The sequence below is a fragment of the Phyllostomus discolor genome, chromosome 5 (assembly GCF_004126475.2).
Source record: "Phyllostomus discolor isolate MPI-MPIP mPhyDis1 chromosome 5, mPhyDis1.pri.v3, whole genome shotgun sequence".
Taxonomy (NCBI): Eukaryota; Metazoa; Chordata; class Mammalia; order Chiroptera; family Phyllostomidae; genus Phyllostomus; species Phyllostomus discolor.
The window spans coordinates 31,937,741-31,961,947 of record NC_040907.2 but is presented as its reverse complement, the minus strand read 5'-3'; the positions used below and the strand labels follow the sequence as shown (position 1 = coordinate 31,961,947).

Below are 24,207 nucleotides of genomic sequence, written 5' to 3'. Positions count from 1 at the left end.
GCCACCGCCCTTGGGAAGTCCAGCAGGCAGCCCTCTGCACACTCTTCAGGCCGCTGGGGTTCTACCAGGAAATCCCCAGAAGTAACAATCACCCCTCCCAAATCCCATCCTCCAGCTGGCACAGAGGCCCTGTGCAGACACCCTGGGGGAAGGGCAGTAAAGGCTGAGCAGAAGAGATTGCCTGTCATCTTTTTCTTGAAATGCAGAAGGGGCTGTGATTTCACAAGAACTTCTTGGTTGTACCCTTTTTCTGCAGTTACTGCCTATATATATACAGTCTCACAGCCTCTCTCCCTTGCTTATGCACAAGCATGCACACACACAAATGCAAGCAGACACAGGTTCTCATGTGTACATGTAGACAAATAAGCTCTAATCGCATGCACACACACATGTGCACACATACCCTGACATGAAGGGACCCTCATAAACCTTGAATCCATGCTGCCACCCATGGCAGAAACCCCCTTTTCATCCTGTTTGCACATCCCTGAGGACAAAGCGCTCCCTCCAGAGGCCGCCCATCCCACTGGAGAACAGCTCTGCCTTTAGACCCAGGTGCACCTTCCTGTCCTGACCCTTTGGCCCTGGCTTACTTGCTGTTTCCCACAGACCCCAACCCCCACCTCAGGCTGCCCTGAAACCCTCAGGTCACCCCTGCCCCTGACCATCCTGCCACACATGCTTGGGTGAGGCCCACACAGCCCAGAGTAGATGGAACCCTTCCCCACCCTTCCCCTCTGCTCCCGTGACCGCTCCAGAGTGACACACCAGCCGCAGGTTGGTAAGGGCCGTGGAGAGAGCTCTGAAGCTGATGCAGGAGTGGCCAATCACGCGTCAGGCCTGCCTCCCTTCCCCATGGGCCACAGTGCTGGACGGGCAGGCAGCAAGCAGGCCTTGACACACCGACTGCTCGCCCGCTGCAGACATCTCTGGGAATGAACCTGGACCAGAAGCTGTGCTGCCAGACTCTCTTTTATTAGCCAAGTAGGACAAAGAATAGATCACAATGTCACAGGAAGTCAGGCGGACGGACCGATACACGGGACAGAGTGTCATGCTGCACTACGCAGGAGGCGGGGCAGGGGAGGGGGGGAATCTGAGTCTTGTTTTCTCAACTAACAGAATAAATAAATACGGTACACAGTGTTTTTGCCACAGGCTGGCACAACCTCTAAGCACAAATGGTCACAAAACAGCTGGTTTGGAAAGCAGTCTGTACAGCCCGCAGGCCACGGAGTTGGGGGTGGGCCCAGGCCCCTCTGGACCATGTTCTGGGGAAGTGAGGAGGCAGGGAAATGGAGACCTCAAATAGAAGGGAGGGGTGAGGAATGAGGCTTTCCTGAAAGGGAGGTCAGAGCTAGAGCCTCAGGGTAACCCAGCTGACTGGGGAGAGGCTCCAGCTTCAGTCCCAGAGGGTGGTGGACAGCCGGCCACCCCAAGCCCATACCATCTGACCCTCTAGGAGGCGCTTGGTGGTCTCTCCTCTTGCTCTCCAGCTGCTTTCAGTAACTGAGGCTGGTCCCCTAGACTAGGTGGAGATCTGCCGGGGGCTCAGGGAACACATACACTTCCCTGCCTTCTCTGGGCTGATGGAATTGGGTCCATTGAATGAGGCAGTGTTAACAAAGATCTGGAGGAAGCTGGATGGAACCTTAGGTGGGCCTGGCTCTAGCCATGACAAAACACGACTCTGGGATGGACTTGCCCCTTAAGAGGTCAGGGGAGGCTGCCTGGAGGAGGTGATGTTTAGAGCAATTGGATTCCAAGGCCCAGTGACAGTCATTTGCATTTAGGGAAAAGCAAAAAGCTTCTGTCCCCATGACCAGTCCAGATGAGATTTTGTTGGGTTCAGAAACAGACCCTCCTGGAGCTGATTGCAGAGGATGAACCAAAAATTCCTTCTATCTTCTCAAGTCTGTTACCCTCCAGTCCTGCCTGCCCCCCCACCTCCTATTCTGCTGCTCCTGTGGCTCTTGGATTCACCTTTGAAATCCCAGAGCCCAGATCCTGCTTCGTCTGATCCCTATTCAGAAGCTCTCACCTGCTGTGCAGGTAAGGGCTGTAGCTTGGATTCAAGGCCCTGAGCCCCACCTCTCATGAAGCCAGCCGCACCTTCCCCGCAGTCTACTTAGTCTCCCTCCATTGCTTTGTTCAAACAGCTTTCCTGGCCAAGGCTACCATCCCCCCCAACTTTTTCCCCCATTCAAAGCCTTCTCCATGTGCCTCAGCCAGACCCCCAGGGATGATGAGCATCAAGAGTTCTGCAGACCAAGCCTACTGAGACACCGGTAGATGCCCGCCTCCTCCTTCCACCGGGAGAAGAGACAACCCTTAGGAATCTCAGATGAAACTTCTCTAAGCTGGGTGTGGAAGGCTCTGTGGTGAACCTCCCACAGAGGGAATCTGTGCAATCCAGCCCCCAACCCTGCCCTGAGCCCTGAGCCATGTGAAGGCATGGAGATGGGGTGACCACAGAGGCCAGCGCTGCAACTCAAGAAAAGCAGGATCAGATCCAGACTGTCTCAACTTGAAAGGACCCATAATGCTTACTGGGAAACTCAGGCGCAGAGACTGTGGTGGTGCCTGTGGAGAGTCTTGCGCATGCAATGCCCATTGCTCCACAGCAAAGCAACAGCAATTTTCTAATCCATGCTCTGTGCTTTTGAGAGCCGTTTTGTGGTTGTTGTGAGTTTAGCTAAAAACTTCTGAGCACAGACATGCAGAGAATCACAGCTGGACAGGACAGCAACAGGCCATCTAAGCCAGATGAGGATATGGGCCCAGAGAGGCTATGGGTTGGCTCAAGGTCACTCTGCTTTGAAAGGGAGTTTTGAGCTGGGTTCCCAGTCATAAACAGGAACACATCAAGGACTAGCTGAACAGGAACCCTTCCGTCAACAGTCAGCTCCGGGAGCAGATGCCAACAGACACCTGAGACTCCGCACTGCTGCGTGGTTTGCACTCATTGTGATCAGGAGCTAGAGTCCAGCCTTCCTTCCTGGCTCAGACACACCCCTGCAATGGACACTGACTGCTGAACCAGGAGGCCAGGGTGGGGCAGAGCAGTACCACCTCTCTCTGAGAGCACCCCTCCCCCCTCCACCTCCTTCCAACCAGGGGAGTCTCATCAGGGAGGTCTAGAGCCTCATGGGCAATCCTGAATGAGCAGGGGCTGCAGGCCTCTGTCTTGGACATCCCCGCCTACCCCAGCCTGATTCCTGCCTCCACTCCCCTCTTCTTCAATCTTAGAGGCAGGGCCTCAAAGCTGAGGAAAGAGAATGTGACTCATCCCTTCTAGATGCCAGGCCCAGGGGAGGGTGGGTGTGGGGACCAGTGACACCTCCTATCTGCAGCTCCAGTGGCTGCAGCGTCTCCAGCTAGGGCCTGACCACCTCTGCTGAGGGTGGAGAGGAGCAGCTGCCCAGAGAGTGTGGCCATTTGGGAGGCTGGACAGTGGGGAGGAGACAGGCAAGCAGAAAAGGAGCAGGAGAAGCAACATTACTAAAACTAAAAAGCCACAGCCCCAAACAAAACAGCTTGGGAATCCATGACACCAACACAGCCAGCATCAAAGAAAGAGGGGGTGAGGATAGGAGCTATGGGGAAAGACCCAGAATGCAGAAGACAGAAGCTGAAGGGAGAGGCCATGGGAAACAGGGCAGAGGCAGAGAGAGGAGGCCAGGGAAGAAGGAGAGAGAGAGAAAGAGAAGGAAGAGCCAGAGTGAGATTCGGAGCCATAGGAGGAGGCAAGGGCGGCAGAGGACAAGAGACGGAGTGGGCAGGGGGCCTGGGGCAGGCAAGTGCCTGAAAATATAGTTTTATATATTTATATTTATATCTCACATTCTGCACACCAACTTACTAGGGGGAGGAAGGGATAGGAGGGAGGGAAGGAAGGAAGGAGGCAACGCTGAGGTGGGGATCTAGCGAGTGAGAGCCTCTCACTCCCCCCGCCTCTCGCCTCCTTGGGATCCAAGCAGGGCCATGCAGAGAGTGCAGGTGTGGGCTTCGCCTACGCTAGGACTCTGGGGGAGGGGAGCAGGGAGCCGGATTCCAGGCCCAGGATCCCTGGATCCCTGGGCTCATTGAGTTAACTCCTTGAGAGCCATCTGAGGATAACCATGGGACTGGGAGGCAGGCACCCAAGACCCCTGGCTGGGCTGGAGGCCAGCAGTCAGTTGGGCAGCGTATCGAGTCCCAGGGAGGCTGCATGCTGCTTGGCCCGAAGCCGCAGGTTCTCGATGCTCGTGGTTTTACTGTTCAGGGCAGCTGAGGCAGGTGCCAGGGCTGCTGGGGGTGCAGGCAGCAGTGGGGACCCCCACACGCCCTGATGGGCAGCCGCAGCTGCTGACAGGGACTGGTAGTATGACTGGCAGTGCAGTGAGCCCAGGGGGGCCATGTTGACACCCAGGTAGGGCACAGCAGCAGCAGCAGCCGCAGCAGCAGCAGGGGCTGGGCCCCCTACTTCGAAGGATGAGTAGTGTACCAGGTTGTTGGTGGCCGCCATGTGCTGGCGGAATTGCTCCTGAAGACGGAAGAGGCTCAGCGGGGATGAGGAGTAGGAGTGGGAAGGGCCCAGGAGGCTGCCCCCAGGAGCTGCAGGAGCCAGGGCCAAGCTGCCTGGGGAATCTGCAAGCAGAGAACCAAGAACAAGGGCATTGGTCTGCCAGCAGGGGATCCCTAGCCTTCCCAACCCCTTGCCACTGATGACAGAAACAGGCTTTGGCTGAAACCATACTCACCCTTGTCAGCCAGGGTGCCCCCTGGAGCATCCCTTAGAATCCTGGGAAGGAGACACCCAGGCTTCCTGTGGGAGCCTCAGGGACCCTGCAAAAGCCCCCATGTGTGACTTCTTGGGCAGAGTCCTTTTCTTTTCAAGGGCCATCACCTCCCCTCCCCTCTCCTGTCCGTGGCTCCCATCCCCCTCTAGCTCTCAGCTCACAGCCCCATCCTTCCCTGTCTGGGCTCAGGGTTTGGGGTTTGGGTCTGAGATAGCCTCCTGCCAGAGCTCTGTTCCTTCAAAAACCACGGCTCCAACTGTCAGCTGCCTGTGGGAATCTCTGTTACCAATATGGTATATTCACCCAGTATGCACAGGCACCTCTATGCAAGCTGTTAAAATACCAGAATGTTTGCAGGGTGGTTGGTAAATAGCTTTAGCCCTGGGTACACTCCCCCTACCACCCAGCCCCTCCCCCAGAACACCCAAGACCTTCCCAGGATTCAGCAACTAAAGTGTGACCACCTGGCAAAGACCTGTTATAGTCAAGTTCTTTCAAATGGGCCACACCCAAGCACCTTGTGTTGAAGCCTGACCCACCTCTTATACCCAGGCCCCTGCTGGCTGCACCCAGCTGTTCTCCCTGGGATGGGCCCCCTGCCACTCACAGCACCTGTCCAGCCTCACCTGCCTTGGGGCTGCCCCTCTTGCAGCCCAGCCCCTTGCTGTCAGCCCCAGGGCTCTTCTCAGCCTTGGGATCCTCAGCCCCTGCCTGGGGATCCTCCTCCCGGTCTGGCTGGTCCTCAGGGGCTGACTCACTGGCCGACTGCTCAGATAGGCTCAGGTGCATCTCAGCAGGAGGGTCACCACTGGGCAGGCTGGGGGCCTGATCGGTCTCCAGCTGGCTGTCTGGGGTTGGGGCCTCGATCTTGTCTTCACCATGGGAGCCCTCAGCCTCCTTCTGCTTCTGGAGCTGTTCTTTCTGCAGGCTGCGCTGCTTCTTCCGGAACTTGGCCCTGCGGTTCTTGAACCACACCTGGGGACAGGGAGAGGAGCAGTAGGAGCGGGAAGGAGAGAAGGGCAGTTGTGGAGCTGGGTGCTGTGGCAGGAGATGGGCATCATAGCCTCAGCCCTGGCCCTCTAGGAAACTCCCCTGCTGTCACTGAAGGTGTCCATGGGGACAGCAGTTACACTTTGGCACTGAGGGCCGAAATGCTGATTCCTAAACACTGGGAAGCCAGACTGATGGCGGGTGCTTGTCTGCAAGGTCTAGTTAGAGGAGGGGGGCCCTACCTGCACCCGAGCCTCGGGCAGGTTGGTGCACATGGCCAGTCTCTCGCGCATCACCACATCTGGGTAGTGAGTCTTCTGGAAGGTCTTTTCCAGGGCCTCGAGCTGCTGAGCAGTGAATGCCGTGCGGCTGCGACGCTGTTTGCGGTGCTGGGAGCCATAACGGGCCTCCAAGATGATGTCTTGAAATGTACAGCCGTTGGAGGGCAAGGAGAGGGGGCCCATTTAATTATGGGAAATAGTATTTAAATCTTACCCTGCTCTGACCAACTGTGGACACCCGGGCTCCTGCCAGAGCTGGCCCCTGGCCCCTTCCCCTTGGGCTGGGTTGTTGAGATTGTACCACCCCATCATTCACTACCAGGTCCACAGAGGTCTAACTCATCTCTAGGAACAGATGGCAGGAGTGTGACTGGGTTCTTTCTTATTTGGTTTGGGTGTGGGTGGGCACTGCCTTAAGATCCTTTAAGTCCTGGGATACTTTGGGTATACCATTCATGATACCAATAATCTATAAGTCCACGTCAAGAAGGTTCTAGCCCTGGCTGGCATAGCTCAGTGGATTGAGTGCGGGCTGGGAACCAAAGTGTCCCAGGTTCGATTCCCAGCCAGGGTACATTCCTGGGTTGCAGGCCATAACCCCCAGCAACCGCACATTAATGTTTCTTTCTCTCTCTCTCTCTCTCTCTCTCTCTCCCCCCCCTTCCCTCTCTCTAAAATAAATAAATAAATAAATAAAAATCTTTAAAAAAAAAAAGAAGGTTCTAATGTCCTATGACCCTCAGAGCCTGGATACCAACCGAATACTGGCCCCTGACCAGGAGAAGCCAGGCTGTGAGCTGGGGCTTTTCTGTGAGGTCTAGGTGGGAGGTGTCTGCTGAGTAGACAGTGCTCCCTGGCACTTGATTCTATCTCCTCTGCGTGTGAATCTCATCATCTCAGTTGGCCGGAGGTGAGGGAGAAAGAGGCAGGTGGGTGTCCCAGAAGTCTCAGACTTTGGGCTGCTCCTTCTTCAGTTTAAAAAGGAAGCCCACACCCCTCATAAACCGACACTAATACCAGCCTGGACTGAGCCCCTGAGCTCATGCTGATCACCCTGGGGCACAGGAGGGAGTGGGGACCCCTCAGTAAGCCAAGCCCTGGATGGCTCCAGGGACTACAACGGGTAGGCAGTCGCAGCCTGGGACACCAGGCAAAGCCTCCTGCTGGAACGCAAGTCTCCATACAAAGTCCCATCTAGAGCTCATGTCCCTCTGCTTAAGAATTAGTGATCTGGCCCAGTCAGGTGGCTTAGGTGGTTAGAGCATTGTCCAAATATGCCAAGGTTGCAGGTTGGATCCCGGTCAGGGCACATACAAGAATCAACCAAAATGCATAAACAAGTAGGGCAATAGATTAATTTCTCTCTTTCTCTCTTTCTCAAATCAATAAATAAAATTTTTAAAAAAAGAATTAGAGAACTGGGGGGAGTGCTGAATCCTCCAGTTCCCCAGTGCCCCCTCCCCTAGGGGAGGCGAACCTCTAACTTTCTGGGTCCTGGAACACAGTCAGGTTGGGCAGGGGGAACTCACCCCAAACCAGAGAAGCATCCATAGCCAGGACAGAACTGCATGCACACTCCCACACGGGAAGCTAAGCCCCCACACCTATCTGCAGAAGGTGGCCCGGGGCACGGTTTTATCCAGTGAGCCTGGCAGGGTGTAAAAGAGTGGGAGTGGCTGCCCCACCCTCCCTTCCAAGCCCGTACCTCTACCCAGGCAGGGTCCTCATAGTACCCCCTCCTCGACCTTTTAAGACCTGCTCCCTGACCTCCAGGAAGCCCCCCCTGACTACACCAGCTGATCATTCTGCTCTGAACAGCCCTGCCATTTGATCCTGGCCACATTCCTCCTGCCATGACCTCTCATGAGCTAATGGGCACCTGGTCTCCTAAGCGGTGACCAAAAATCCTCTGAGGATTGCCTGGCACAGGATTGGGCCCACATGTGGTCAACAGATCCTGGAAGTTTGGCCTAGGACAGGAGGGAGGGCTGACATTACCTCCCAGTAAATCACACTCCTCACCCATGCCATCCGGCCCTTCTCATGCCCACTGAGAGGCTGTCAGGACAGAGCAGTGACCAGTTTAACCAGGAGTCAGGGTTGGGGGGACCAGCCTGCAGCTCCTTCATGGGCACTTACCTTGGGACTCGCGTGATAATGACTCTGGGCACCCACCAGCCTCCACCGACTATTCTGCCTGAGTTCTCTGATATACCTTCCCAAACACCCTGCGAGGGGTCCCTGCCATTGCCCCCTGTTTATACAGGGGGAAACTGAGGCTATAGAAAGAGGTGACTGGGCAGACACCTGCAACGACTGCAAGTCTGTGATTTCAAAGTTCATGTTTTTAGCTATAATATTATGTTCTAAACTCCCCCACCACCTCACCCCTGCCTAAATTTAACCTCTCTGGGCCTTCGTTTCCTCGTCCATAAAATGGAGATAATAACCTCTCCTTATCGGGGTGAACGGTTTGATGCGGAAAGACAGACAGCTGCGCACAGCGCCCGGCACAGCGATGTGTGAAACATGAGAGCCCTCATTATTCACATGACTCCCTGCACCTGACATATCCTGCCCTGGGCATGCCAGCTACTTCCTAGCTGTAAGATCGGGGCTAGTCCCTTACCCTCCTACCTAAGTCTCTTCATCTCTGAGAGAGGCTAGTGGACCCCTCCCAGGGTTGTTAAGGGAGTCTAAAGGCCTGGGGCTGATCCGGTGCCCAGCACAGTGCGGGCAGCAAGAGGTGCTCTGGATGGCCACACCTAGATTTTGAATTGACATCCCCGTGTTGCTAAGTGACCTGGATCTTCTGGTACCTCCCAGAGGAAACTTTCCCAGTGCTTGCTCCCTCCCTCCTATCTCTGTGTTCCAGAGCCTCCACCCTCAACCTTCCTAGTCCTGTCCCCAAGGTCCCATCCCCACAGCCCTTACCAGCCAGGCGCTCAGCCAGCGTCAGTGCATGCACCGATGGCCGGTAGTCAGGGGCGTGCTGGGCTTGCTGGGCCGCCTGCTGGTGCAGGTTGTACATGGCACTGAGTGAGTTCATGGCGTGCAGCGAGTAGCCGTTCACCCCGTAGTGCTGCATCTCGGCATGTGCCTGCAGATGGAAAAAGGGAGAGGTGACATAAGGCAGGGCAGCACACACTACTCTGGGGAGACGCTACCCCCAGCCCAGACCTTGGATGCCTACTTCTCCCCTAAGAGCTTCCGCCTCCCTGTCGGAAAGTGGTCTGTCTTGCCCACAGCTAATAGTGTGAGGGTTCCTGCACTTACTTCTTCAACAACCACTCATTCGTTGATTCCCTCAGCAGGGCTTGTGCAGGGTTTAATGCTCTGGGCTTAGAGTCAGACTGCCTAGGCTGGAATCTCACTTAAGTCGCTTAACTTCTCTGACCCTCACTTTCCCCCTCTGCAAAATGGGACAAATAATGGCACTTATCTCACGGGGTTGTTGCAAGGGTTAAGAGAAGCCTTTACAATAGGGCCTGGCACACAGCAGGTGCTCAGAAATGTGATCCATTGTGATTCATCAATCCACTTGCTGTTTTATGTGGTCACCTTCCCATTTACCCACCCAGGCACTTACTCATTTGAACAGTCATTGATTCATTCAACAAACATCCATTGAGACCCACATGTGGCCAAGCCCAGAGCTGGACTGGGGACGCTGAGGCATCTGCTCTGATGGGATAGTGTATTAAAACCCTACTATGTTGTACAGACATAACACTATTGTAATCATCATTACACACTCACCACAATTACACCCCCCTGTTCTCACTGTGTTCCCACAGAGCAAGCACAGCAAGAACAATGACCCCACTTACAGATGAGTCTACTGAGGCCTAAAGAAAGAGCAGGGATGCATCAAGACAGCCAATCCATAATCTGCCTCACCCCACATTGCTTCAGCCTTGCTCTTTCATGGCCAGTTCATCGGAGAACACATCCCTCCCACTGAGATGGTTCAGATCAGCATGAGGCCGCTAAGCTCCCATCAGCCCCAAGTCTCCTCCAGACCCTCACAGGCCGAGTCTGAGCACCCACCCTGTCTCGGCCTGAGATGTCATTTTTGGAATACGGTCCAATGTCCACAGGCTCCCAAAGACACAAAGGTGTTTCCTATTCCCTGGGTATGGTGGGGAAAGCAAAGGTGGAGGCAATGGGAGGTCCATTTGATGAGAAGAAGAATATACCCAGGTATCCTAGCTCACTGCACTCACTGAAATAGGCACAGGCTACCCAGAAGCAAACATCTGCAGTGCCTGTATGGGTACACATGCAAATACACACATGTTTCATGCACAAACACACACACAGATGTTCTTGGCAAGGCATTCACAGAAACAGTCACACTCACACACAAACTCAGCAAAGTCACAAATTCAACGTCATTATTCCCACAGGCCCAGGCACAGATGTTCTTACATATATCTATCCATGCAGCAGATGCATATACACACAAACATTACACACACATTCACATACTACACATATTCATTCAACAAATATTTACTGAGCACCCACCTACTAAGTACCAAACAAAGCTCCTGCCCTCATGGAATTTACATTGCAAGGGAGGAAGGCTATATAACAATAAATAAATCTATGTAATAATGTCAGGCAGGAATAGTGCTCTGAAGAAAAAGAAGGCAGAGGAGGAGAATAACAAAAAGAAAAGGTGAGATTATTTTAGAGCAATGTGGTCAGGAAAGGACTCTCTGGTATTTGGAGTGAGCCATGAGCAGCTCTGGGGGAAAGGCTTTCCAGGCAGAAGGAGCAGCAGGGACAAAGGCCCTGGGGCACAAACAATTCTCTCAGTGTGGGGAACAGCAAGGAAACCAGGGGAGGTGGAGCAGAGTAGGGGAGGGAGCTAGTGGCGGAGAGAGGCTGCAGGGAGAGAAGGGGTCAGATCCTGGAGAGCTCGTGGCCCATTGTAAGGGCATTAAACTTTGTCCTGAGTGTGATGGAAGCTCCTGGAAGGTCTTGAATAGGGAATAACATGATCCCATTTGTTTTAGGAGCTCACTATGGCTGCTGTGTGGAAAACAGACTACAGAGATTCAAGGAGAAAAGCAAAGAGACCAAATCCCTGCCCAAGTCCAGGCCAGTGACCCACGGAGGCACCCAGGGTGATGGTGGTGGAAGTGGTGAGAAGTGGTCAGATTCACAACATATTTTCAAGGCAGAATTGACATGATTGCTGGTAGGTTAGTTATAAGACGTGAGGGAACCCTGCCTGGTGTGGCTCAGTGGATTAAGTGCCAGCCTGCAAGCCACAAGGTCATAGGTTCAATTCCTAGCCAGGGCACATGCCTGTGTTGCAGGCCAGGTCCCCGTTTGGGGGCACTTGAGAGGCAGCCAATCAATGTATCTCTTGCACATCAATGTTTCCCTCCCTCACTTTCTTCCTCCCTTCCACTCTCTCTAAAAGTAAATAAAAATAAAAATCTTAAAAAAATTTAAAAAGATGTGAGGGAAAGAGGGTCGGGGAGAAAGCATGACTCAAGGCTTTGTCCTGAGCAACTGAGTGAAAATGGGTCATTTCCTGAATCAGGACTATTGAGGGAGAAGCAGATCTGGAAGGACGAAATGGAAATCAGAGCTTTGAGAGGTTACGGTAAGCGTGAAATATGGATCCAACTTCCAGGTAGGAATGTTGAATTGGCAGTTGGACATTTGAGTCGGGAGCTGAGAGATAGATTTACAGATTTCTGAGTCAACACTCACATAACAGCTACCCAAACATTTACTTACAGAAGCCCCCTCCACGCACCATACATATGACCCCCAGAGGCAGGGATCTAAGAGCAGAGAATGATAGACATGGCAAGGCAAGGTGTTTAAACATTGTATAAGAGAACATGCTATAAACAATAAACCTGGGGAAATATTTACCCTACAAATGACATAGCAAGATTGATTTTAAAATAATAACATAAATAAAAATAAAAGAGACTATCTATAGTATATAAAGAGCTCTTATATAGAAAAGCATGATCATCTTAAATAAAAAACAGGTAAGAAAATGAAGAGACAACTTATTACACAAGAAACACAAATAGCTTCCTGACATACCACAAAAAGCACAGCCTTACTTGTAACCAAAGAAATAAATATTAAAATAAGATGTTTTTCACCAATCAGATTAGCAAATATGAAGAAAAATTATTACCCTGTGTTATCTAGGGGAGTGGGAAGTGGTCCTTCCCCTACCTTGCTGACGAAAGAGCTCTTTAGTTCCTGCATCAAAAGCCTTTAGAGAGAGCATCTTTTGATTCAACAATTCCATTTCCAGAAACTCCTCCTTCATGTTTGCAGAGATATGTATCCAGGAATATTATCACAGCTCTGCTTATGATGGCAAGCCATCGGAAACCTCACCGTCCACTGAGAGAGGATCAGTTCAGTGGACGCGGCGAGTCGCGCCAACAATGGAATCCAGTGCCACAGTGTAAAACAGCGATGTGTGTCTGTGTGTGCCGATGCTCACGATATATTGTTGGGTGGAAGAAATAGGTAACAGTGTGCATGATGTGATCCCATTTTTGTAATATATGTATAAAAATGCATAGGGGAAAAAAAGTCTGGAAGGCTATATCCTGAAATGTTAACGGAGGTTATCTCAGGGAAAAAGCAGATAGGATTACAGGTGATTTTCACATTTATATTCTTTCTTTTCTTTTCTGAGAGTGATGAGGAGGAGGGTTATCCATGTGTTTCAATTTATGTGGGGATAGAGCCAGGTTCCAAAACACATCACAAGCTCCAGGTGGGGAAGAGGGAACAGGGTTTCCAAGTAATTTTATCCATCCCTTCCCCCAACCCTACTGAACCGGAATGTCCCTCCCCCCACCAAACTCCAAGGCTTTGTTGCTTTAAAACTCACTGCTGTTAATGTGGTGACATTTTAATTGACTTAATTATTGCTGATCCCACAGTTTTTGATGCATGACAAGTCTTTATTAACTGAAGCTAGTAGAGGTGCCTCTCTGGGCCCCACAACTCCCCCAGCCCACTGGCCCTCTGAGTCTCCAATCCTGGTCTGGCTTCTGCCCACCCCTCCAGCCTGCTGCCCTCCCCTCCCCAGATCCCAGCAATACCAGATTGCCTGCCACTCCCTCTTGTCACCTCCCTGCCTTTGCTCCTGCAATCACCATTTTCCTCCTTCCCCCCTCACCTGATCAATTCCTCCCTCTCCATCAAGGCCTAGTTCAACTGATACACCTCCCAGGAAATGGGGCATCTCCCCCTTCTCCAGGCTCCAGATTACTGCACTCAGGTCACAGAAAGGATGGTGACAACAATAACAATAGCTGCCATTTACTGAACACAAGGCATTTTCCATGGATTTTCTTCATTCTAGCACCTGAGTTAGAGTAATGCATGACACCTCTTTCTCCCTCACAAGGCCAAGCTCCGTGAGGGCAGAAAGGGTTTCTGATGCATTTCTGGACTCCCCACCCCGGCCCAAATCACAGGGTCTGGCACAGAGGCAGGCTCAGGAGATGAGGATCGGATGAATTAATTAAGAATAACAACTACTTATTAAGATACATCAGACATCCCCATCAATTGCCCCAACGCCCTAGGAGATAAGGATTATTATTAGCCCCATCTTACCATGCAGAAACGGAAGGTGAGAAAGACTAGATTGTTTGCTAAAGGCCACACTGCTAGGAAGTGGTGGAACAAGTTTCTACAGGTGAGGTTCTTCCCACCAGCTAGTGTTTCCTAGTCCCAGTCACTCAGGCTCTTACTCACACATGTTTCACTCCCTGACATCTAACATCTCTGATTTGATCCAAGGCAATAAGACCACAGCAAAGAAAAGGCACCTTTCTCCTGGTGTGGATGCTTGTGGGTGCGCGTGTATGTTGTGAGATGACGCTGTGTGTGACCCCAAATCTTCCCAGCTGAGCTCCTCTCTGCAGCCTCACACTCCTCTTCCTCACGCCAGGTGGACATCTGAGGCCCCAGGGAGGCCCTTGTCCATGGATGCTACTTGCCCCTTGAGTGGGACACATGTGGCACTACAGAGTCACCTGTGAGGCTCTTCTCACTGTTTATTTGCGGCCATGTCCGCACACAGCCTGACTATGATGGGCCACATAACCATGTGCACGTCTATGTTTATGTAGGTATCTGTGGTTATTTACATCTCTGTGGATGTGCATGTCTGTGGGCCAGTCTCTGTGTTGTGTGTGACCAGAGGAATGCACACTAAATGGTACCCCTCAGAAGTCATGTGGCCCTGAAAAAGGTCTGAGAGAGAACAAGCAAGAAATACAAAGAGAAGAAAAGCAAAGAGGTGGAGTTGATGCAGTGAGATAGAAAGGTCGATCAACACAGAGAAAATAGATTTACCTTATCCGATTTTTTGTTTCTGCATCACTGGGACAGAGCCTGGTACACAGCTAGTACTTAGTCAATAATAAATGCTGAATGCATGAGAAAGAACCAAAGCCTAAGCAGTGTCCTTGAGGCAGAGTGGGCACTCAGAGCCCTGGTACCACCACTCCCTCTTGTCCCCAGGACTATAAACCTGGGCGTGGGTGGAACCCTGCCCAGGGGGCCCTTTTCCAGAAATAGAGGCAGTCCAGACCTGCTCCTGGGGTCCTCAGCCGGGCCCAGCAGCTAGAGCCCCAACCACATCCAGCTCTAAGTGCTTTGGGCCCTACAGGGAGGCCAAGAGTTTCCAGGGCTAGAGTCCTGCAGGGCCTGCGGGAGCCTCTAAACAGAACCCTGCACTCCTGGCCCCAGGCCGGGCCCTGCGTGGGTTCAGCCCACTGCACACTCCAAACAGAATCAATTATATATTTAAAAGGTGCCGCCCCGCAATTCCTGGCAAGCCAGGAGAGCCATCCATCATGGGGCAGCCGCGTTTCACAAGCTGTCGAATTGTGCTTACATTGGTTAAAAGAATCTTTATATTTCATTAAGCAAGCAGATCGGCGGATCTCCCACCACGGGCGCCATATAGATGGCTTTAATTTTCCAAATCTGCAAATGCATCCGTTATGTCCCCGCGTCGCTGCTGGCTGCGGCCTAATGCCCAGCCAATCGAAGAATCAAGCAGAATTTTATTAGGGGGCATTTTTTATAAATTAACAGCAGCACTACTAGGAAACCACACACAAGGCATCTTTGATTAAAAGGAAAGCGGACCCTTCCTTCGGTCACACAGGGCTCAGCCACCACACAAGGCTACCCTAGAGAAGACTACCATCTCTCTCCACCTCTTCCTCTCCTTTTCTGAACTTTCAATTCCCCCTCGTTTCTTCTCATTCCAACACACAGTGGAGAACAAGGCAGAGCAGCTATGTTTAAAGGAAAGGACAGGAAGCAGGAGAGGATGGGACCAGCATTCTCCGACCCACTTACCTCCTCCCTTCCAAGCAGGGTCAGACGCATTATCTCATTAACAATGGCAGCTGCCTTTTATGAACATTTACCAAGAGCCAAGCCATCTTCTACTCACTCAACACAACCCCACTAGATAGGAATTATTATCCCCATTATATGAATGCAAAAACTGAGACTCAGGGAGGTAGAGTCACCTGCCCAAGGTCCCACAGTGAGTCAATGGCAGAGGCAAGATGGGAACCCCAGGTCACTAAGGATCTCTGTTATTCATTTCCAGAATGTGGCCAAGAGATGGGCCCCGGTGAGGACTAGCCGTGGGTGCCAAAGGCAGTGGTAGGGACTGCAGGTAGACTGTGCACTTCCTTCCCCGAGAAATGCTGCTGCTCCTTCATCCCCAGATGGTCCCCAGCAACCCTCTCAGGGAAGAGGCCCCTGTACCTGTCCCTCTTACTCAGCATTTTAGAGACCAAAAGGACTTTTGCTCGGCAGGTAGAACAAGAATACACAAAGCCAGGAGCACCAGGCCAGAGCGCCTGCCCCCACACCCGGCTGCCACGTGACATTGGCAAGGGTCCTACCATCTTGGACTTCTTCTGCTATGACACTGACCCGATGGCTGCCCCAGAAGGGAAAGAAAGCTCTGTCGTGAGAAGGGTGTTACCCAGGGCTGGCCAGATGCACCCGAGGGAGGCTGAGGAGGAGACCTTCCTTTGTGTGTATGTGTGTGTGTGTGTGTTATTGTTGTTGTTGTTGTTGTTGGAGACAGCTGAACAAGATGACCTTAGATTCTTCCAACTCCGAGCTAATGGGTCCGAGATTTCGAGAGAAGCCTATTCCCACCACATGCCAGATACTCAACTATAGTAACCGCGTTAATGTTGTATCCCCACTCTATGAGGGAGGCAGTATTATTATCTCCACCCCACAGGTGAGGAATTGAGGCTTCAGGAAAATGAATCACCCTTGGCTGTTTGGGAACAGGGAAAGCTGAACCCCCATCCCAATAAATACCCCTATTCCCACATCAGTCCTTAGTCCTAAATCACCAAGAATCAGCAATAGGAGTCTATGATGTAAGGGGGTACCCAGACCCCTGCCTTACCTTGACCAAGGATGCTACAGGCACAAGGTGTGAGGGCAGACTGAAGATGAGGGTATCCCAGCTGCACCCTCTCAGATGCCATTTATTTTACAGGCATTCTGAAAGCCCCAGATCCATTCTCAGGTCACTGCCCAACCCTCCCACCTCTCTGAAACTCCACCGTCAGTATCGGGCTCTCAAAGTGAAGAAAGCCTCTTCCTCCCCTTGCCAGGGACCAGACTGCTCTCAGCCAGCCCCACTCCCCCAACAGGGGCTGGGTGAGCACACCAACAATTCAGTGATTCTGTGTAGCCAGCGAGGCCACAGAGAAGAAGCAAGGGCACATTCTAAACACACATAAGGGCTGACGGCTGGAAATGTGGCATCATTTACTTCCAGGTGTCTAAGAGCTGGGGAGTCTGAGGCACAGCCATCCACCTTCCTCAGATCCTCATCCCCCTGGGTTGCAAACCTCTGTCCCACTGCTCCACCAGTAAACATTGAAACCTGTTTCCATCTCTCCCATTTAAAACAAATGAACCCATCTCTCAGATGAGTTATCTCTGGTCCCTTCAAATCCAAATTTCTTGAAAGGAATTTCCAAATTAGTCATCTCCACTCCCTTCCCTCCTGCTCACTCCTCACCCACTGCACGCCTCTCCCCCACCCACCCACCCCCAAGTCACCATGTTATTACTGACTACTCCTCCAGAAACACTGTCCCTCCACCGGCCTACTTGGAGAACTGCTGATCCCTCACACTGTGTTTAGACACCTTCTTCTCCAGGAAGCCTCCCTGATACCCCAGGATGTCGGGTGACTTCTTTGAACTATCATAGCATTACCTCACCAACTTGTAGTTGCCCATTTGCCTGCCCTTCCGCCTAAAATGCAATAACTACTTCTGCCAGCCATCCTGATAGAGACCTGACAGGCAGTATCTTATTTAAGCCTCACAACAATCTCGTTATTTCCATTTGATTGATAAAGTAGCGAGACCCAGAGAGGTAGTCACTTGATAAGCAGCTTAGCCACAAAGGGTCCCAGGGAGTCTAACTCCAAAGCGTGAACTCAGTGCTCACCTGACCTCACCTTCTGCAGCGCAGAGTCTGGCTGCAGAGCCAGTACCTCACGCCCAGCACAGGGACATCAGACACTCATTCCAGACCCAAACATAGAGCCACTGTTTTTGTCAGGCAGTGGACTCTGGGGTAGTGTAATGAGTCCAGCTCCAGGGCTCTGGTTCTAGAGAAACGCAGACAGTCGTCTGCCCCGGTGAGGGGAGAGGAGCTCTGGGAGATGCGTGAATGGCACAGAGTGTGCCAGTCTCCTGCAAGCCCTGTCTGCCCTGCCCCACCCCCAGAGAGAAGACCCCACGTCCCCACCAAAGGCCAGACCACCTCCTGGCCATAGCTGCAGCCCTGAGCTTGACACAGACTGAACTCTGCCCCTGGCCACTGCTCTCACCTAGGCCATACCCCGTTGGTGCCCCAGTGGCATTTGATACAGGCACAGTGATGCCCACATTGCTGCCTCATCCATGAGGGGAGGGAAGGAGCTGTGCTTGAAGTGCAGAATCTCTAGCACTCCCCTCAGCTGAGGGCCCCCAGAGTGGTCCTGGAGCTGGAGCCAAGGGCCTCAGACAGGTGGGCTTCAGGGTGAGTGGCTCACAGGGGTCAGATCAGATGGGGTGCTAGACTCTGGGCACCGTCAGCTCGGTTCCTCAGAGGAGAGTCTCACCTCCCATCTCGGCCCAGGGTTGAAGGAGAGAGGAAGGCGGAGCCAGCGGGGAGAGCGCCAGGGTCCCTGGTGGGTCTCAGGGCAGACCCCGCCCGCCCGACCCTCTTGAGGAACCCACGCGCTTGGTTCCCTACACAAACTGTTATCCATTAACATCCAATTATCCCTCGGTCCGAGCCATTAATTATAAATCAGCCGCTAATTGGGGTAATTAGCCCCCCGCAGGCTAATGGGCCGAGACTGAGGGAGGCCCCATCCGCCTACCTCCTCGGGTTTTCGAGGACCTTAATTTGAGGGCTGGGAGGTGCAAAGAAATCGGGCGGCTGGAGTTAATTTTTTCCCCCGGGCAATGAAAAAAGGTAGGGTGGAGGGAGAGAAGATGAGAGAGGCCAGTTTTCGTTGTTTTTTCTCGAATTCTGTCCCGCATAGATTCCTGGAGGAGGCCTGACCACGGGTCCAGGGAGTGGAACTGTCGGGGTAATCGCTTGATTCTCCTCTTTCTTCCCAGCATAGTTGCAGCTAGAGCGCCAGAGACGAACGCCGAGGAGGCTTGGACCGAGCCCGGGGGGAGCAGGGGCAGGGTGAGCCAGCAGCGTATTCCCGGCTCCTCGCGGACCCGGCGGAGGAAGCCTGGCTCACCGGGTTCGCCCCAGCCGGGGAGACCCGCGAGAACGAGCCGAGTCACTCCAGCCTCATCCAGACCCAAGCCAGGCAGGGCTGGGAAGCAGGGACTGCCGAGTCCCTGTGGAGCCCACGCTCCAGGCCCAGGTTCGGACCTCCGACGGCTGGAGGAACTAGGGGCGGGGCGTGTGGTGCCAAACAGCGAGACCTGTTCCCACCCTGTGCGGACAGACATGCAAGATACAGGGTCCCGCGGCGGCCCGGACGCTAACAATTCTGGCAGATAGAGCTGTGGAGACTGCAAGGGGCCAGGAGACGCGGGGGCAGGGGGCGGGGCTCCATTGACCTTGGGGCACACTGAAGCAGCACCCGCAGCAGCTGTAGACCGGCCGCAAGGAGTGACCCCGTTTAGGAAAGGCATCCGGCCTGGTGGCTGAGGATCCAGGGGACTCTGTCCTTTGCCGCTGCCGAGAAGCCGGCTAACATCAGAAGAACATCTGGGCCAGAGGTGGAGGAATCCCGGGTCTTTGCGAGCTGGGACGTCCGCCCATCCGGCAGCACGGGGGCTGAGCCAGATAGGTTGTCCGAAAAAGGAAGGGTAACTAAACGAAAAAGAGAGCTCTCTGGATGGTGTGAGAACCCAGGATAACGGAGAACGCAGCTCGGTGCCCTTCTCACCGAAGGGGAAACTGAGGCAAGGGAAGAGCATTGACTTACCCAAGATCAGAGACGAGGGGGACTGAGCGCAAGACGAACGTCCGGACCAGACCACAAGCTCCACCGGGAGCACAAGCGTCCTCCCAGCACTCCTCCCTACCCCACCCGCCCGCTTGGTAATGGGCTTTGGCGGGCGGCGGCGGCCTCGGCGTCGCCCGGGGCCTTGATTAGATATTTATTGCTGTCATTTACATGGGCACTGCGGGGCGGCCGTGCGGGACCGTGGGGAGGGGCGGGGGATGGGGAGAGAAATGGGAATGGGGGGGTGGGGGGTGGCTACTGGAAGACAGGGAACCTGGCAGGGGAAGCGAGCAGCGAGGCCTAGGGAAAACTGGGAGCGAGGAGAGCAGAGACCATGCCGGAGTTGTAGCTGCTCCGATCTGGGGGCGTCGCTGGGCCAGTGCAAGAGGTGGGACTGTTGGCTTCCCGGCAATGCCCTAGGGGGTGCCTCTGGGTGATGCCCATGAGTGTCTGTGTGCATTCAACCTCAGTCTCAGAAGGATCTGTGGTGTGCGCACATCCAGCAGATCTGCCTGTGTGCCCCTATGTGTGCGTATCCTTTCCACCTGTGTGACTTTTACCTGGGTGTGCCTGAGGGAGCTACACGTGCTTCTGACTCTGTGTGGTGGTCAGGGTGTCTGTGTGTGTCCCGGTGTGTTCATCAATCTAAACTGCTTAAAAATGTGTGTGTGTCCAGGATTAGCTCCAAGATGGGGGCCACGCCCCTCCAGGTTCTCCCGTGGCCCCCAAACCTACCGGCGGCGGTGTCAGGTTCTCCAACTGCCAAACCCCATCTGCTGGCAGGGGGCTGGAGGGGATTCCCTGTTCTTGGCCTGACCTGGCCAGTGTACTGTCAGCCCTGGGGTCCTCTGGAAACTTTGTTTTCTGCTCAAGATCCACTAGGCAGCGTGTGAGTGGGAGTGTGAGGATGGAGACCCACTACAAGTTATGTTTATATGGGAGCACAGAAACGGCGTGATTTCTCCACCACGCAGGTTTCCACACATGACAGTGGCAGGGAAGTGGGTTCAGGTATCCCCCAGACACTCACCCATCGCCCTTGAGCTGGCCTGGAAGCCTGCCTTTAGACGGATCCCATCCCAAAGCCAGAGTGCTGGTCTTCGACGTCGCCTTCGCCCGGGGCGGGTTTCCACTCCTCTGCACCTTTGCCTTCCTGTTCCCGTTCCGAGTTCTAAGCAGGGTGTCTGCGGCCACAGGCAGGTTCCCGAGTCCTTGCAGGAGTTCGCCCCCTAAGGTCTGCAGGGTTAGGGGAAGGTGTTTACCCTCTCCTGAGTAGAGATTCCCTGCTTCCTGTCGAAAGACCGTGTCTACCCCAGCCACAGAAGATAGGAATTGAGCCAATTATCCGGATAATTTGCTCTCACTAGGCAGCAAATCCGATTTTTTGTCTGACCGCCTACACACACATTAGCCCAGCTGGTTCGCAGAGAAGGGAAGTGGAACTAAATTCACTGATCCTCAGGTCAGAGAGCCTTCCCCTTTGGAGGACAACTGGCAAAACAGAGAAATGAAATTCGGATTCTCAAAAAACTGAAAACAAGTCTCACTCCACCCCACCTAAAACTTCCTAGGAAGCTGCCTGCTGGGCCAACCCGCCTGCAGCGCACAGGATCCTGAGCTGGAGTGAGGGGAAGAGACACCCACCACTGGTGTCCAGCTGGGAACCTGCACAGTTTTGGCGGCTGCAGAGTGAACCACCTCCGCTGTGTGAACAGCCTCTGGGGCTCCAAGGCCCATCGAGTCAGTAAAGCACTCCTCTCTCCCGGAAACCGGGGCCACCCAGAAAAACAGCACCTGCCCAGCGGGTCCAAGGCCACTGCAGACTTTTGAAAATGAAAAAAGACCATCCGGGCTCAGGCGGAACCAGCCCTGAGGCCACGCTGGAGGTTTCACGGATTCCCTGCTGGGGGGGGGGGGATTCCAAATAAGGAATAGGGGGGGAAAGGCCTCGGATCACGCCTCCTCCCATCCCCAATCTGGCCTCCCACTACAGACAAATCACAACACTGAGGAGCCCGCCTTCCCCACCGGAATCCGGGAAAGTTCGGGCCCCTGATTCAGGGAGAATTTGGAGAAGTTCGGTGCAGGCCCCCTGTGCGCACCACCAGAGCGGCTGCTGTCCCGGCACAGAGTCCGGGCCCTTGTGACGGGAGAGAAAGTTCAGCCGGCGGTGCCCAGGACACTGCTTGTTCCCGTCCAGGAGTGGGTCACAGCCATCCGGGTGGGAGGCCCAAAGAAGAGAGACCGCGCAGTTGCCCAGCCCTTCGACCTCTTCACCAGGTGCACCGCAAGAGCCGCTCCAGGCCCAGCCTGCCCGCTCGCACTGGAGCTCCTCCGGCCCCCGCCAGCCAGGGCCGCGGGAAGCAAAACGAATTCCAGGGGACCAGGTCCACTGTGTTCCCAACACCCACCTGGGGACCCTAGCCCGAGGCCGCATTTACGAGGACTGAGGCTGGCTGAGCGCTGAACCCCCCCAACGAGAGAATTCGTGCGGAATCACAAACCGAGAGAAAAGACGCATTCGTCGGCGGCAGAGTTTGAGCGGGAGCCGTGCGGACCGCACCAGAGCCGCATCCCGCGCAAAGCTCCGGGCATCTCGGGGTTCTCTGGGCGGTGTGGACACGGAAGCTGGGGAGGCATGGGCGGCCCCTGCACTCCCGGGCCGGGACCTGGGCGGCGGTCGCACCCCTCCCCAGCCCCGGACCCGGGCTCCGCGACGCCCCGGGCCGCATCTGCTCCGCATTACCCCGACCACCTCCTCCCCCGACCCCCTCCAAACCGAGAAGGATTTGTCTCCGCTCAATATCCAAACCTTTTTTGTATTTATTTTTTTTCAGGGGCGAAGTAATATCTTCCAAATGAGGCAAAACCGTGACGGATCCGAAGCGTCCTCTGCAGTCTCCGCGGGCCGAGGCTTCCGTCCCTGCCTCGGCACGTTTCTGCCCTCGGCTCGCCCTCCTGTCTCTCTGCCTCGGAATTTCGAAGTATGCGCTCCTTCCGACTCTGGTCCCCCGCTCGCTCTGACTCCGTTTAAAGCCCTCGGTGTCGTTCCCTCTGCCTCTCCCAGTTTGTATCCCTCTGAGTCTCCCCGACTCGCTCTCTCTGGCCTTCCCCTCCGTCTCCTCGGTCTCTGCGCAGCCCGTCCGAGTCTGCCTCCAAGTCCCTAGCCTCAAGCAAACTTTGCACGACTCCTAGCTAGCACGGAACTGCCGGACCGCAGGAGGGGAGGCGGTCCCCCGAGCTCTAGGCCTGGGACCACCCCGTCCCCGCGCCCCTCCCGGTTCGGCCCCGCGGGCCCCGCCCGCCCGCTCGCACCTGGTCTCCCCGGCCGGCGCCGCCGCCTTCTCTGCCATCTACGCGCGCCGAGGCCGGGGCTGGAGTTTTAAACGGCGTTTCCCGGGCACCCGGCGCGGGCCCACTTGCTCCCTAATGGCCCTGGTGGCTGCCAATCACGCGCCGCTCCCGCCCCCGGCCCGCCCCGCCGGAGCTGCGGGGCGGCTCTCGGCCTAGGCGGCCGGGGTCCCACTGTTGGTGGGTCGGTGGGTCCGTGGGCTGGGCCAACGTCTGTCACTTCCTCCGAATCTCTGTCTCTTGTTCTCCCGGCCGGGATTTCTGCCTCTCTGGTGTCTGCAGAAGCCGCAGGCCGCTCTTTGGGACGAGGAAGGGGTCTTGAGAAACCTTCCCTTTCCAAGGCCTCACCCGCTGCTGGGGGCTTGGGGTTTAGCATTAGGGTCCGTAGAGACTGCGTGGGGCGCCTGGCTCCCAATCTGTGGTGCCTCCAAGATTGGTCCCGAGCTGTGCGCACGCACGTAAGCACACACACCCTCTCCCTTTCAGCCTCACACCACCCGCAGCCTGCCGCCCCCATGTCACCACACAATCCCACAACCCGAAGTCAGAGATCACATCACACACGTTCAGTCCACACACAGGATGGGGCTCCAGCAGCTGGTCACCTGTCTGACAGCTGGAGGCCTCTGTAGAAGCTGCAGGTATGACACGCAGCTTCACCGGCCGCACACGCACCTGTCTCAAGGAGCGCAGACACCGGGTGCGGGGCCCACAAGAGGAAAATCCCGGGACTAGGTCCCTGCCCCAGTGCCCTACTCTCTCCAGGCAGGACCGGTTCACAGGTTCACAGGAAGACAACGTTGTGGAGCTGGCTCTGGGCTTATGTAGTGATGGAAGCCACCTCCTGAGAGGTGTCTAAGTTGTGTGCCAGAGGAGCAGGTTAATGCCCATGCTGCGGGGGTGAGGGTGGAGTGTAGAATGGTAAATGACAGTATTGAGGCTGTGTGTGTGTGGCTGTATGGAGGAGACTGGAGTGTCACTTAGCCAGGTGTGTTGCAGTGTGCGGAGTGCATACGGTGCATGTCTTTTGTATGGCTGAGATTCTTTACCTCCTGCCTTTGACCACAGTGGCAGCGACTGCGAGTTACATGTGGAGTGTGTCCTCCTGATCAGTACTCGCATGGCCACAAGTTTATATGTACCTGTGCAACCTCGTATGACTGTAAGTCTTTTTTGGGTGTATAACCAATCCTTGTGCAATTGTAAGTTCAAGTGTGGTTGTGAATCCAGGTAGCTAAGTACAGCATGGACT

At 54.4% G+C, this 24,207-nt stretch overlaps 1 protein-coding gene across 3 annotated transcripts; it reads right to left on the bottom strand.

Moving 5' to 3' along the window:
• Positions 1–968: 968 nt before the first annotated feature.
• On the bottom strand, positions 969–22,991 carry DMBX1 (diencephalon/mesencephalon homeobox 1). 3 transcript variants are annotated; one of them, XM_036026023.1, is made up of 6 exons: positions 22,417–22,903; positions 20,635–20,840; positions 8,990–9,155; positions 6,017–6,195; positions 5,411–5,759; positions 969–4,632 (listed from the first exon to the last, which is right to left on the bottom strand). In XM_036026023.1, exons 3-6 carry the CDS (start codon positions 9,141–9,143, stop codon positions 4,178–4,180), a joined length of 1,137 nt encoding a protein of 378 aa, XP_035881916.1. In that variant the 5' UTR covers positions 9,144–9,155; positions 20,635–20,840; positions 22,417–22,903; the 3' UTR covers positions 969–4,177. The 3 variants fall into 3 exon arrangements, with proteins under 3 accessions (XP_035881916.1, XP_035881917.1, XP_028369948.1); XM_036026024.1 differs by lacking the exons at positions 20,635–20,840; positions 22,417–22,903 and adding an exon at positions 22,920–22,991; XM_028514147.2 differs by lacking the exon at positions 22,417–22,903 and having other exon boundaries at positions 20,635–21,039.
• Positions 22,992–24,207: the final 1,216 nt, after the last annotated feature.

Excerpts from the sequence above, each read along its gene's own strand:
- DMBX1 (XM_036026024.1), bottom strand. The coding sequence starts at position 9,143 with ATGCAGCACTACGGGGTGAACGGCTACTCGCTGCACGCCATGAACTCA. Across the intron at positions 5,760-6,016 it reads TGCCCGAGGCTCGGGTGCAG|GTGTGGTTCAAGAACCGCAG; the intron begins GTAGGGCCCCCC and ends CCCTGTCCCCAG. Across the intron at positions 4,633-5,410 it reads GAGGGGCAGCCCCAAGGCAG|ATTCCCCAGGCAGCTTGGCC; the intron begins GTGAGGCTGGAC and ends CTCTGCTTGCAG.